This window comes from Xyrauchen texanus, chromosome 2 (genome assembly GCF_025860055.1).
Source record: "Xyrauchen texanus isolate HMW12.3.18 chromosome 2, RBS_HiC_50CHRs, whole genome shotgun sequence".
In the NCBI taxonomy this organism is placed as follows: Eukaryota; Metazoa; Chordata; class Actinopteri; order Cypriniformes; family Catostomidae; genus Xyrauchen; species Xyrauchen texanus.
In genome coordinates, this window is record NC_068277.1 from 46,654,071 (window position 1) to 46,670,096 (window position 16,026).

General features: G+C 39.2%; 1 protein-coding gene across 1 annotated transcript in view; it reads right to left on the reverse strand.

Moving 5' to 3' along the window:
* LOC127654782 (neural-cadherin-like) overlaps positions 1-15,610 on the reverse strand; it is a 437,028-nt gene extending 421,418 nt beyond the window's left edge. Inside the window, exon 1 of the mRNA XM_052142196.1 lies at positions 14,629-15,610. Within this exon, the coding sequence (XP_051998156.1) occupies positions 14,629-15,610 (982 nt within the window). The remainder of the gene's footprint in view (positions 1-14,628) is intronic.
* Positions 15,611-16,026: the final 416 nt, after the last annotated feature.

Consider the following 16,026-nt stretch of genomic DNA (forward strand, 5'->3'; position numbering starts at 1 on the left):
TAAGTTGAAATATCTAGAAACTGCATTTATGGCCTTTTTCTGGGATACAATCCTTGACAGATTTCAAGCCACAAGCATAATGCTACAAAAAAGTGACATCAACATTTTGACAGCGGTGCATCTACTCGAGTCATTGCGTGCGTTTGTTTCCACACAACGTGATCAGTTTGAGATGTATGAAAAAGCAGCTCTGAATGTAACAGGTGTGCTCCACACCTACAAGTGTGACCTACAACGAAGCAGAAAACGGAAAACCTTTGGAGATGAAGGGAGTGAGCCTAAAGAAGATCCAAGCAACCTACATGATGGGAGGAAGAAATTCCAAATAGACACGTTTTATGTAGTCATAGACAAACTGGTTAGCTGTCTTGATCATCGCCTGTCTGCCTACAAGGAGTTGACGGATATATTTGGAGTTTTGTTCATGCCAGAAACAACGAGCAACAGTGAGGTCACAAAACACGCCAATGCACTACTCTATGCATATCCATCAGACCTAAACAGCAGCTTTGCCAACGAGCTCATACAATTCAGATCATTCATGTGTGAGCAAGACAAGTCGCCATCAAAGATGCTGAACACCGTGTTGGAACTTGGCCTGCAATCCGTCTTCCCTAATGTGTACGTGGCCTTGAGGATGTTTCTCACTTTGCCAGTGACAAACTGTGAAGGGGAGCGCTCATTTTCCCACATGGCGAGAATTAAAAATGAACTGAGAACAAGGATGAGTCAACAACGCTTGAACTCTCTGGCAATTCTGGACTTTACTGAAGTCGTGGAGGAGTTTTCAAGAAGAAAGGCCAGAAAAAAGACTGTTGCATAAGGTCCCAGGCAGTAAAGTGTCCCTTGTGCTGTTAAAATGGAGGATTTCCACTTTAACTGCCAGTAAGGAGGGTGGCCAGGAGGGGAGGTGATGCAGTTGTAACCAACCTAGTATATCGCTGATCATCTGTTTCTCCGTAAAAAAAAACAGACTGTACAGACATGACTATAGTTATTCTTAGTTATGTTATTAGCCTGTATTTTCATAGATTTTAATCTGCTTTTATTCCAATAAATTCTGTTGATTTTGTTCTGTGATAGTTTCCATTTTGTCTTTTGTTTTATAGATATTTATAGATCTCTTTTGCTGTCACAGTTAACATCACAAGAAATGGAGTTGGTGTTTTTGTTTTTAACTAAAGAAAAAGGAGGAAAGGAAAAAGAAAAAGAGGAGAGGAGGAGAAGGAGGAGGGGCCTCCAAGATTTTGTGCCCAGGGGCCTCTGCTTCCTAAATCCGTGCCTGGTTTTAGTGCAATGGTTGATGGACAGGTGAGTGGGTTGTGCTTCACTGCTGTCCGGGATACTTTAGGATTAGCTTAACAACCACCAAGCAATGGGCAAAAAAAACACTCAGAACCCCTTTTTAATTACATAACTCCCTAGCATCATGCGGAAAACTTGCATAGGCAAGAGCCACTCACATTTTCTTTCACCACTCAGTTACTTTCACTAATATTCCTACTTCTCTAAATATTATCACAACTATTAAAAAATGACAAACATAATGTAGATAAAGCAATATCACAAGTTGTTGTATACTGTATATTTTAAAATATATGTACTGCCTGTTCTCCTATGAACTAAGATCTAATGTGTGTGTGTGTGTGTTTGTGTTTGTGTGTGAGCTGATCTATAGAAGCCAGCATCCTGAAATGCTGTTCTGAAAGAGGGAGTGTGAGAGAAAGCCATGCTAATGAACTTCATTCCTATGCCACATGGTCATTAATCTATGATTAAAGCACTCTGTGAGCCTGCTGGTGCAAGACATCCAGCTATAAATATTGGCTGCTTAGCATGTGAGCAGACATATTGTCAGTATCCCGTTATACGGGCGATGATGATTTGAGAAACACACAATATAATTAATATTTCAGACATGCACTAAATAAATGCAAATTTTTTACATGAGAGATGGATAGTGGACACAGCTCTGTTTGTTCACAGGAGTGTGTGGAAAAAGTGAGATCTTTACTGAACCAAAACCTTGTGTAGTGCTCTAATTTTAGACTTTAAGAGCAGTCAACAAGGTACATAAAAGGGAACGTATCTGTGTTGTTTTTTTTTTTTTTTTAAACACATTTTGTGCAGATTGTAAATGGATATTGTCATGCTTTACTCCATCTGCATACCCAGATGCAACAAAACATACACAAAAATCCACAAGCTGGTTGATGAAAAGTATAGAAATGAAATGGACAATGAGAGAGAAAGTGAGAGAACGTAGGCCACACGTGTTCATGGCCTCATTTAAACAGCACAATTGCATAAGGACAGAGTATTATTGCACACAGAGTGCAACAAAAGCAGACACACAATTGCAAAGTAAAAACTACAAAAACACTCAAAGAACTTTGTGTATGCAAATCTACACCACAAAAAGCAGTTTGACTGCTAATTTTGAATCACTTTAGACTAGTGCACTCCAGGGCCAAATCTTAGGATATCCTGTCATCTTGCACAAACAAACACAAATATTACAGATCTTTCTGACTAATTTAATGGGACAAACATTAGTCATTGTGGCCAACAACGAGCCACAGAAGAGTAACCACTCATCAAATGCTCCAGCGATTCAGGGGCACGTGGCCTATTAGCAGACAGGAAATGGTACTGAAGTCACAGACGCAGTTGATTTGTCAGCATTATTAACCAAGGTGCCGGCTGGCAACTATCTTGCTCGAGAACCGAGGCGAGGATGCCATCTTGGAAAGGTCACAGGCTGCCTGCTATCCCTCCCATTTGTCTGTTTGATTAAGCCTGGCAATTAGAAGAATTGGCTGCAACACTCACAGTCTCCTCTATCAGAGAGAGCCAGATTGGATACGAACTAATCACAGAACAGTCCTAAGCAGAACAGATAAAATGGTGGAAAAAGAAAAAAGGAATAGAAAATAAAATAAAGACAAGGCGGGCCAAGATTGGGACAGACTAATGAAATAATGAGTTATGGAATGATACAAGAGAACTGGGGATGCGATTGAGAGAAAGTTGGATGTGAAAGTCTGTGTGCTTATAATCTACCTCGTTACCTTTTTTAGAATTAATCAATCTGGGTATTAGCGTATGTCTTGCCTTGACTGCCTTGCACACTCTTGGTCAGAGGCATTGCTTACACAAGCATGAGAAACATATAAACAGACCCTTACACAACCACACACATGTTCAATCTACTACAGCATCGAAGGGGATAAACGCAGTGACACAGGGCTACTTTAAGAGGAGCTGTAAGATATAGGCTGTGTACAGCATGAACTCCCAATTACCAATACTGAGTGTGTCTCCCTGAGGATTGAGGGATAGAGAGATTGAGTGAGAGGAGATGAGATGACGGGGGCATGGCACTCATACAGTCTGTTATATTTTTCACTCATCAATTGGCATTGTGCTAGGTTGTGGGGTGTTTGCATGAGTACCAATGTGTCTGTTTGTACATGTTTGTCCATAGATTGACATACATTAACTTTTTTTTTATAAACCAGCTTAACAATATAAACAATATTTTAATAATAAACTTAAGCAAAAAAGACAAACACCCACAGGTGTCGTCGGACAGATGCCCGTAACTCTCTCTCTCTGTTGCACTACTGTCTCTGGTGGCATTTATCCCTCTCAGGCTTAATCAGCATAATTAGGGTGATTTACCACCCAACAGAAAATTCTGAAATTTTCAGTTGTATTTCATGTTGGATCAGTGTTAACTGACTGGCAAGTTTTTGGTTTTCAGCGTATTTTTCTTGTGCCTGTGTATGTATGTATGTATTTTTATGTGTTATGTGTGTTATGGACAGGATGTTTTGTAATGTCTCTTCCTCAGGCATACACAATTCCCATCAATGTCAGAAACATTGCTTTTTGCCATGGCAACTTAGCCCTGTCAGTGGTTTAGTTGTTAGTGAAATCAGACAATTGATGCAAATGGGAAGTCAAACTGAGATTGACTTGAGATTTGTATGTATGTTTGTGTTTGTGTCTATGTAGTTGAACCAAATTGTTAGATTTTTCATTGTTAAGTCAAGTCAAATGTGCTGATTACCTCTGTCTAAATGTAAGCCTAAAATATCCACTGATGTTTGATATATATCATGAACTACAACATGTTTGAAGACACACTCCTACAAGAGGTCATTTAACACATTTCTAGAATCACCAGAGAAACACAGAACTAATTATGGATCAGAGAAAGATTATGAAAAAAAAACACTTTCTGCTTTAATGATCACATAAATAATAGTGTACATGGTAGGGATATGCCCGAAGCTGAATACCTTATTCAGAAAGGCACAGATAATGACTTCAAAATAAATAATGGATTCATCCAAATAATATTAAAAAAATATATTAGTTTGACTGATTAAGGATAAAGTGACATTTTAAATAACCATATCCAATATTACAACAAATTTATGATTCTGTGCAGCCAGTATTTCAAAACCTTATGAATGAAAATGCGCATGTTGTGATTACAGATCGGATGGCCGTGGTCTCGACACCGTATGTGGCTACCATTAATTATGCAAGTCTTGATCTTGTCAGGTGTAACATTAATTAAAATACGACATCATATACATGTTAAACTTCTTGAAATGTCTATGTTAATGTATCACATGATTCTCACGTGATTCTCATGTATTTATTTATAGCCTAAACCTGAGCGCGATGTTAAATTCCTGACCTGAAGTGATTTCATGTCGTAGCTCGTCTATTCATCTTTTAAAGTTGACCACATTTATATTCATATCAGCGATTAAGGTAATTATCTGGTTAAGATTTTGTTCTGAAAAAAGTAAAAATGCTCCATAGAGGTTTCATCTATTAGGAATATTCCTGCTTCTGTAAAACAAAGAAACTGAAACTTGCTGTTTTTTTCTTCTTCCTTTTTTTTAAACTGTGCTAAATTTTTAAATGTTAAGTGTTCTTGAATTCTGTTGATTTCATTATTATTATTATTATTATTATTATTATTATTATATACCTAAATAATGGTGTCCTATCATAAACAATTCTGATAATTCGGACTTTGTTGGCTATATTGATGTTTGAATTTGTGTTTATTATTCACTGCAATTTGTGTGCTTGACATTTCACATTTTGCTTGACAGCTCATGCTTTCAGAATAATTTTGTTGTACATGCACAGACAAACGAACATTTTGTTTCAAGCAGACAGTAATATCAGAAATACCAGGAAAAACCACAAGATATTCCACAGTTAATATAGCCTAAAATTCAGCTTCATCTGGTAAGAAAACAAACGTTTTTTAAAAGAAAATGTAAATAATAATTGTATATTATTATTAGGCTACTATTATGAAAAGGCATATAAAAGGCATATTTTACTAATAGATACTATAAACATAAGAGTACTATTTAAATGTTGGTGTTTCAGTTAGTTTTGATGCACTTCCGATTTAAGTCTCACCCACACTCTGTTCTATCCGAATACAGATCATTTTGTCATATGAAAAGATACAGATACAAATACAGATAATGGCTCCACTGCACACCCCTAGTACATGGGGTTAATAAAAGTGCTTTTTTAATAAAAGTATGTTTTCTATCATTTCATTATTTCCTGCATGTCAGTGACCACACAGCCAACAGCAGCCCCAGAACAAATGTTTGACTTGATAACCAAGTACAAGTTCTATATACTGTGTTCTCTTCTGTCCAGTCCAGAAGATGCTAAATGTTAACAAAAATCTGCATACACCACAGGGGAAGCATCCCATATGGCCTCTCTTCCAACTAGACCATTCAACACTGAAGAAAACTGTTTAGATCACTTTCATTAACAACTGTTTCATAGATGTGATTAACTGAACCAATCACTGTTCAGTTGTTCTGACACCAACTGTCTGTTAACACTCCATAGTTGTACTTTTTTCTACATCTGATTTTGTTCCATTTTACTCAGCATGTCTGGAGACAAGTATAGTGTAATAGTACATTGTGTGAGGGCCCTTGAGTGACTATCAAATGTCACATAGCTCATTCTGTGTTAAAGTGCTAAAGGGCTAATTCCTGCTTCAATTAGGTAAGCAATATCAGATGAGCCAGAGTGCTCTTGTACTGAATATTTGCATGGCTGTGCTTTGTCTGTATGAACAGGGCCACTGGGTTCTACCTATATATTTATTTCCAACAATAAAAGTCAAAGCATCAAGCTTTTTGCATGTCAAGCAATGCACACACTGACAGACTGTTCAGTTTCCACTGTTCAGTTTCCCCTTTGCTGAACCCAGTGTTTCCCCTCGCAAGAGCTTTCTCTGCCTCGGCCACTGTGGCTGTGCCACCCTCTCTGTGTATAGGGTTCTCCAGTGGTATTTTCCATATGTGAACTTCCCCGTTGGCAAGTCCTTGTGAAGTACATGATTAAATAAGGTCTGTAAAAGCCCTTGTGCAGCTCGGTAACGGGACGGGCTCTATTGCTCCCTTCGCCAGAACCTGGGTGGGCGTCTGGCAAACTGAATCTTGTAGCCAAGGTGAATCGTCCTGATGAGACACTGCAGAGGGGCTGGAGAGCGCTAACCAGGCCTCTGCAACAGCGGTACCAAGGGGACGACTGGACTTACCGTGCCCAGGCCGGGTGATTTGCGGCAGGGCAGAGCAAGTGACCCACCTGTAAGACAGTCTAGGGTGGACGTGTTACTCTGCAAGTCCAAAACCGATGACCGGTGACTGGGGTGGGTGAGCGACCCCAGAGGCCAGCATACTTACCTGTTCGCCGGCTGTCTCTCAACGGAGAATGAGGGAACGGGAGGTACTCGCATTCACCTGATTGACTGGAAAGACTTCCAGCGCCTTTCCATCAGGAGTGCGCTGGCCCAGGGAATGAGGAAACTGCTCTTTTATTGACCATGTGGTTGCCGAGGCCCCGGGGACTCTTGCCGACCCAGCCTGCTGAGCGTCAGCTCAGGACAGACTAGGTTGTGGAGCAGCCACGGTGGCTCCTTGCTTTAAGAAGAAGGAAGTGAGCCACAACCACAACATTCTCATTGGCATGTTCTCACAATGAGAACTCCAACCTTTCTACGAAAGCCAACTCGGCATGCTGGCACCCCAAGCACTCGAGACAGATTTCATAAGTTTCCAGAGGGGAGAGATAAAGGCCACATCCAGTAGCGCAAACGCGGAAGGACATCTTTAATAAGACGGAAAGTGTTTGCTCAGCTCTATTAGAAGGAAATATACTCTTTTGAATATACTCTTTTAGCACTCGCAGGCTCAGCTGCCAAAGTGCCCAGGGGAAGCACAACAATCGACCGTGCGAGGGTGACCGCTGATATGCACCGTAAGAATCCAGCAGTGTAGCGAAAGGTGAGAGGACGAACACAACATGCATTGACTCTGGAAAAAAAATCTGAATGAGTGATGCACGCCATCTCCTTTTATTCCCGTATGTCCAGGATGGAGAGTGGCATGAAAATTCCACTCGCAAATTCTAATTGGCCTTTTCTATTTTAAGCAAAGGTGATTGGGGCTCTCAAGATCGAACCCCTAGTTTCATACATTATAATGAATTCATCTTTAATTGACCAAATAGTTGTAATCCTTTCATTCACCCAAAAGTTCCACACAACCTGTAAAATAACTTGTCTCTGCGTGAGGTTTCCCTATGTATGTTACATTGTTTCATTAATTAATATTTTACTCTAGAGTTCATTAAATAATTTACATAATATATTCTTTCCACATCTGTGAATCTTTCCCCAAATTTCAGCTCCATCATTTGGATCATGGAAATCAAAACACAAAGCTGTTTCTACAAAAACTAGCAGAAATTTTTTCAATGTTTGTGCTTGTGTGATAGACCTTTAGCGAGAAGACACCTGGGGCATCTTCCATATGTAAGGGTAATAGAGATGCCTCAAAAACATGCCTGTGACCTTAATGAAACAGACAGACGAAATAAATAAAAGCAGAGTTTACTACACACACAAACTCTCGACCAGCATCCTCTGTGCAGGAGTTAATTGATCCCACAGCACTGACACCACAAAGACTGGCAGCATAAGACGTACTTTGACAAGAAAGCAGAAGGGGTGTTTGTGTGTGTGTGTGTGTGTGTGTGTGTGTGTGTGTGTGTGTGTGTGTGTGTGTGTGTGTGTGTGTGTGTGTGTGCGTGCGTGCGTGCGTGTGTGTGTATGTGTGTGAGAGAGAGAGAGAAAGCGGGAAAGAGAGAGAGTGTGTATTTATCACTTTGTGGGGACCAAATGTCCCCACATAAGGATAGTAAAACACGTAATTTTGAAAAAGAAAATTGCTTCAACTCAGAATGGTCTGAACGTCCAAATGAACCAGATGCAATCAGTGATTCTATGGACAGCTACCACAGAAAAACTCAACATCCAGGCAACAGAGATGGATGGGGTGATTTGGAGGATGGAAGGTGATGTTCGCATTTATCAAGATTTACACAATGTGTAATCAGACATAGTCACCCAGATCTAACTCAGCATACTGAATGTGTAACTAAAAGGAGCAATATGTAAAAATGTTCATGAAATATTAGTCTTTTTTTGCCAATGTGTGAATGGCTTGTAACAAAAATAAAAAAATTAGCCCTTCCCGGAATTCTTATGTTGTCCTATTAAGCCTGTAGACTGATTTTCATGCGAAGGGAGCAGGTCACTTTTGCAGGGAAAATCCAAAGGATGTGATATTTATGCGTGCTCCAGAGAGCCTTGCCTCAGTTCTTCTCTTCCACTATTCAACAGCGACAACAAACTGCAACAATAGGTAACGTTATCTTAGAGATGGAATCCAGCAAAGGTCCGGCTCCCAGCACAACACTGACTCCTACACAAATTCTGAGTAAGCCAAAAAAAACAAACAAAAAAACATTTATCTACTTAATCCAGTCTGGATAAGTGGGAACGTGATTGTGATCGAGTGAAAACTAGAGTGAACACTGGCAGGGCATGTGATTCCTGGATTGACCTTCGTTCGGTTTTGGGGATCAAAATCGACCCTGAATTGCCATTCTTCTTATTGGACAGGTAAGCTTACATCAGTGTTTCCCAAATTTTTTCTACCACGGCACACTTTTTACGACTAAAACATTCTACGGCACACAATCCCAGTTTTACGGACAGGGTTGTAAAAACTCTATCATAATCTATTATTTCCCATCATTTAAACGTTCATATTTTAATGATAATAAGACATTTAATAGCTTTTATTTTCATTCACATTTGTATTATTAATCATGAATTTACAGGATGAGCATATAGCAGATTATGCATGTATTTATGTGACAGGGTGGGGGGCGGGTCCAGGTCGTGATTATACACACCCGGTCCCTTATCAGGCTAATTAAGCCTTCGAGAGGGATAAAGGCCTATTGCAAACTGTGGAGCGATGAGAGAGAGATCGTTTACGGACATGTCCGTCATGTGTGTGTGTTTGTCTTTTGTTTAAGTTACTCATTAAAATATTATTTACATTGCTTAGCCGGTTCTCGCCTCCTCCTTTCCATTGAATTGCTTTACAATTTATTTATGAAGAGAACAGATGAACAACAGAGACACCACACAAAGCAGATTAATGTTTTTTCCTCCACAGTGACAGCGGAGGCCACAAAAACACAACATATGAACAATGCAATATTAAAAAAACATATATGATTCAAATATGAACAAAACACATAAAAAATGAACTGAACAGAACTCAATTGACACCTCAAACCTTCCGCCTGGTCCGCATCGACTTAAACTCGCCTGTGCGTAAACGCATCAAGGGAGACTGATGCTGAGGCAACTGTCATTAGATTTGACCTCTTTGCCTCGGACAGACGAATTCTCGTGACTGTTTTAATTTGGTTTTTGAGGCTGAACCCATCGTCAAGCGCCACATTGCCCTCCACATCACAAGAGTTGCAGAAAGCGTCACAGAGGGTCGATTTTACAAGTGTGCATTGTCAAAACTTCTCCAGGGCCCAAAACACCCTCAGAACCCAGAGGGTTAAGCATTTTATTGGTGAATTTAAATTAGTTCAATAACTGGGGTCTCTGATATTCATAATGATAAGGTAATATTTAATTAAAAGAAATTATCACAAATTTGAAGTTTTTAAATATTTTTTTAGTACTCTCAAAGACATTATTGGTGAAGCAAAAACATATGTGTGAAAAACACTTTGGTGTAAAGTCACTTCATAGACTTCAATGTATTCTGCAGCACTGACGTGAGTCATGTGTAAGACCCTTAACACGTATAAATATCACTCACTTCTGCTAATTAATCATTGCTCTTCATAATCACAAAAGTGACTGATCATTTTTTCAAAACGCAGAATTTCTCCGAAAGGTGAGGAGTTTGGATCCCTAATTTTTTATTTTATTTTCATGCATTTATTTATTTTGCGGAATTTTATAATTTTAAACGGTACACATGACAGTCTTTCATGGCACAGTGGTTGGGAAACACTGGCTTACATAACAGCAAAAAATTTGAAATATAGTGCCATAAGGATTGATCTGTGTAATTTTAGCTAACTTGTTCTTGCCTGCACAGTAACTGTCATAATCAATGTTAATCTTTCATTATTCAACAAGGTAAACTACAATAACACATGAAATGAATGCTAGAATGTTCAAGATAATACTTAACGCTCCATTCATTAGTTTAACGTAACTTGGTTATACAGAAAATATATACATTCTATTATTATAAAACAATAGCGCATCGATATACCAAAATGACATCACATCAATACTGAATTGTGTCAACTTATTTATAATGTACAGTCTATTTTATAAACAGCTACTGTCATCATCCACTAAATAAAGCTGCTATCTAGCTAACACCGACATAGGCTATCGTATAAATGCAGTCAATGTATCATGCAAAGAAAAGTGATTACTTCAACTACAGTCTCGCAAAGTCAGATCTATATCCACACTTTGTTTTAGCCCTGTTTCTGCCCTGGGAAGTCAAATATAATATGCAGTTTCAAAGTTTGTAGTAAAACAATCTGTGTAATTTGAATTATGCTACCTCATCTGTCAGCATGATGTTGGTGAATCATGTTCAGTCTCTTTGAACGTTACATCATTGTTTTGGTCGATGCTCGCATCCCTATGGAGTGTGTGCATGAGCCTCAATTTGTTCCTAACATGTATGACTTTCTTTCCTCTGATAACAAAAAAGGAAATGTTAGGCACAATGTTAGCCTCAGGCCACATCAAGTTTGAAAACGTCTTCAGTTTCCTAATGTCATAGTATGCGGGTTATGGAGAGTGTTTAAAAGTCTCCATTTTCAGTGGAGTAAAATGCCATTCTTGTGTGGATGTAATGTGTAAACAAAATAAAATATACTTTTTTTAAAAACAAAACAAAATGCATTAATTTTGATGTGGCCACATTCTGTCTTTGAGTGTTTGGAACAACATAAGGGGGATAAATAATAACAATATAACAATATAATTATTATAAATTTTTTTAACTATCCCTTAAGTGTTGAAAGAGTAATTTGTGCCTACAATCAAATAAATATTTTGAAAGATTTGCACATATACATAACAAATCCATATAATTGAATGGAGTAATCTTAAATAAAAAAATAAATAAAAAAGTAAATAATTTTTTTACTTTTATTCATTTAATTTTGTCAAAGACATTTAATTTTTTCACAATGTTATCAAACAGACAGGCTGGTTTGAGATTTTCTGTAACTGCTGATCTCAGTGGATTTTCACACACAGCAGTCTCTAGAATTTACTCAGAATGCCAAAAACATCCAGTGAGCGGCAGTTCTGAGAATGAAAATGCCTTGTCGATGAGAAAGGTCAACAGAGAATGGCCAGACTGGTTCAAACTGACAAAGTCTACTGTAACTCAGATAACCACTCTGTACAATTGTGGTGAGAAGAATATCATCTCAGAATGCTAATCTGAATGATTTGGTGGCACGAGGGGGACCTACATAATGTAAAGCAGGTAGTTTTAATGTTGTGACTGATCGGTGTATAAATGTACTGTATGCCTGTTCATTTTTGTGTCTAACAATTTTTTGATTTTAATTGTAATTTTAACATTTAATATAACACAATTATTATATGACAACAGATTGATGACTCAAGCTTGCTAGATATTTTTATACAGCTGTTCCACATTGTATAAAACAAAGTACTTACAAAGAAGTACTGTTAGGTCAAGTATAACAAAAAGTAGCATATTACATTGCAATGCCACACTCTGCATATTCAACCCATCACAAGAGCATGACAAAAGAGAAAAGTACACAAAAGAAGAGTTAGGTTAACAAGTTAAGTTATTAACATTCTTGATAGCAGTGCTATAATGAAGGCACAGTCACCTCCAGATATTGTCACTTCCTTGATTGCTCTGAAAGAGAATGTTGTACTTGAGTGAATTTGTGGCATTTAGACTTTGTTTTGGCCTTCTCTACACATGAATCATTAAATACCTAAAAAAGATCAAATATACATTTGAAGTTGTGAAAAAATATACATGTCATCAATTGCTTAACAATGCTGGGGTCTTTCAAGAACAAGTTTTTGCATTATGAACGCTCAAGTGTTTTGTTCAAATGAGACATTCTCACTTTGTGACTTTACTTTTTACTTTTTTTTATTGTATGTACAATTAACTCAAAAGTGATATACTGTATAGGATTTAGACTTCATTTTCTTAGGAATGATATTTGGGGTAATGTTATGTTCTATATTGCAACTGCATGACTTAAGACACACATGTACTTTAATCAGGGATTAAAAATGACATTTTTTAATTTCGGTTCGTACTGAGTATTTTCTAGTTTGTTTCCAATTTGTCACTGGTTAGAATGATATAAAAAACAGTTAATACGATTCTTAATTTTAATCATAGTTCTCAATACTAAGGGTGGGTATTATACCAGTTGCAGTGTTGCCCGATCTCACAAGCTCAATATAATGTTTTAATTATTTAATAATTGTTTAATTAGTTTACTTTATTTTATTTATTTTTTTAATTACTGATCTGATTCTCAGTCAAAACCCGGCAGCATCTGTATTCCTGCATCATATCTAACAATAATTGAGTGAAGACCTGGAAACAACTGAAAAATGTACATACCTCAATGTTTTTCCTTGCATCTGGATTAATCATGCATGTTTATGTAGTAAATATATACATAACTGCCAAAAATGTCTTCAGCGTGTCATGGAAGGCTGCATCCTATATGTGCAATTAGATAAAGAAATGTGTCATTCAGTGGTTTCCTTCAGGATCAAAGCACATGCTTCTCATGTTCTACTAAAAAGAGTGACACCCCATTTTTTGGGCAACAGAAAGTGATGGAATTCCAAACAATTGCTGGTATAAACTCTTTGGTCTTTGGTTTCATACAAAAATGACCTGAACTAATTTAACTGGCTATTAAACAGTTACCAGCCTTTAAAAATAACGTTTTCACTCTGGATCAATGGAAGTGACTTTCAAGGGACTGTTTCCGTTTTCGGTTACGTTATTATATTTTATACATTTTTGTTTTTTGTTTTCATTCTTTGAACCATGTTTAGTCCCTGACTGTAATATCCAAAGCTTAAGAGATGTAAATATACTTTGTAATTTTTTTTATAAATATGTGTGCTGGAAGGTTTCCAGAAAGCTCATTACATCCACAGGACCATGGGCACATGTCAGGTCAGCAGACGTTTTTTCTCATTCTTGATTAAAGCCAGCTGTTTTGCCTCATTATTGTTTGTACTAAGCTTCACAGAAAGTCGCACACTGCACAACATTCACAGACCTGCAAACATGTCCATACTCAGGAACAAGCGCCCTTGAACATATGCTAGGAACATGGTTGCAAGAAAAAAGCAGTAACTGCACAGCAGCAGGTCCAGCAAGCACAAAGCCCCTGATTAACAAATCTACACTAATTAAATCACAGGATGCTAAATCATGCCTGGTCAACTGCTCAAATATGAGCACATTCCACTAAACACCTCATTTTCCCCGCAGTATCTTCTAATCGTGCTAGCAGGATTACATGGCTAATGCGAGCAGATGAAGAAAAGTAGAGCACCAACTCCGACTCAAAAAGGATTAAATCACCAAGGATGCGTGCCTAAATTCGGCTTCAAGCACTAAGTTCACCTTGTACCGGAGAGGAGGAATTTATGGGTGTGATATGACTCTGTAATAAGCATCCATGGCAAATCACCATGCCAAATGCTGTCCTCATCTCCCGGTCTCTCTCTGGCACACACAAACACCTGAAAAAATTTGCTGATTGAATAACCTGTAAAAGTGGAGAGGGATGGTTTAAAGCCATAGGTACTTTCATTAGTACAGCAGTGCACCTGTGGTTTCATCTGCGCCTCGACTCGTGACAATCACACGTCAGACTTTACCCAGAGTGATAATGAGGGGACCTCAAAACTAAAGGGAGTCTTAAGGATTTGGTACATGGAGGAGACCAGCATGCAATCTGATGTGCAGAGCGCTCATTTTTTGCGTTAATACGAGAACTGCCAGCACAAGTTGGAGACTCTGTCACAGACAGTGTAGTTTGGGAAGGGGAATGGGGACATGGAACCATCCAAAGATGCATTTGGATTAGTCTCGACGCACTCACCTCGCTTATCTTGTACTTTTACGGTTATCTCCACTAGCGGCTGTGTCTCTCGGTCGAGTTGCCTCGATATAATCAAATCTCCGCTGTCCCGACTCACGGTGACTGGAGAATCATCCGCGTCCGGATGTAACAGCTCAAAGCTGGCGGACTGAAACCTCGCCGGGTGCAGGTTCATTATGACTGAGCCAATACTCGCGTCTTCAGACACGGTGATAACTATGGGCTTGTCCGGTTCCATCACGGAACGGGACGTTCTTGAGAGTCCGTCATCTGAGCGGGCTGGCCACTGGCGTGGACTGATTTCTATCTCCATTTTGCGACTAATTCGAGCGGGCCAGCCGTGGTCTCGCGCAAACACGCTGAACTTTATTGGCCGCGCGAGACCGAGTATCGAGTCCACGAGGAGAATGTCGCCGGTTTTGGGAACTACGTAGAAACTGCAGTTTTTCGGCAACGCGTAGTAAATAAGCTCAGCGTTTTTGCCGCTGTCGGTGTCCTCCGCTTTAACCGTGTACACCACCGACCTTAGGGCCGTGGCGTCGTCCAAAGTTATTTTCACATCTGAGTGGCGAAAAGTGGGCTCGTGGTCGTTGGTGTCGAGCACGTCCACTTTAATATACGCAACTTCGGCTACGACGCGTTCGGCGGATGCGCAACTCTCACAGCAAAGCGCCAGACTGAGGAAATATTCAGCGCGCTCTTCTCTATCCAGAATGTTAGAGGTCTTCAGTAATATGTGTCCTCGTTTGTGGTGAGCGAAGACGTGAAAATCTTCACTCCTGTCGCCCTGGAGTTTCAGGTGCATCCCGGACTTTAAGCATCTCTGTGGGTCGATGCGCTTCACCGGGATACTCAGCCCGTTCACTTTCATACCAGGTGGGGAGTTTTCAAACACATGTCCGTGAAAGAAAGGTATGCGTTCGTCGGTCCTATTCCCCAGCACAAAAGTCACACAATATGGTAACAAAATAGTCCAGATCATGGTTGCAAGCTTAAAGCACTCTTCCAGATCTCATGCGACAGTGTTCAAACTGCAGAACATCGTGAATGAGTTCACTCTTCATTCGTTGGACAGTGATCATCCGTTGGTTGCTCCGAGCAGCATAACTTTCCCTCGTCCTCTCGCGCCTCGGCAGCGATCTGCTTGTGCGCGCGTTAGAGCTTGCGGAGTTTCAGAGCAGCACCACTGTGATGGACAGCGCCAAGCGCGAAGGGGCGGGGCTTTATGCTTGACAAGGATATTTTTAAGGGAAACCTTTCCCATTGGATTTAGTATTTATTTATTTTCTGGCTGAAGAAATGTAAATGTGTTTTCTCCCCTTTTGATGTGTATTGCAGTAAACGGGATACACTGACAATGTTCTTACAATGTTCTTTACATTTTTAATATGGTTTCAT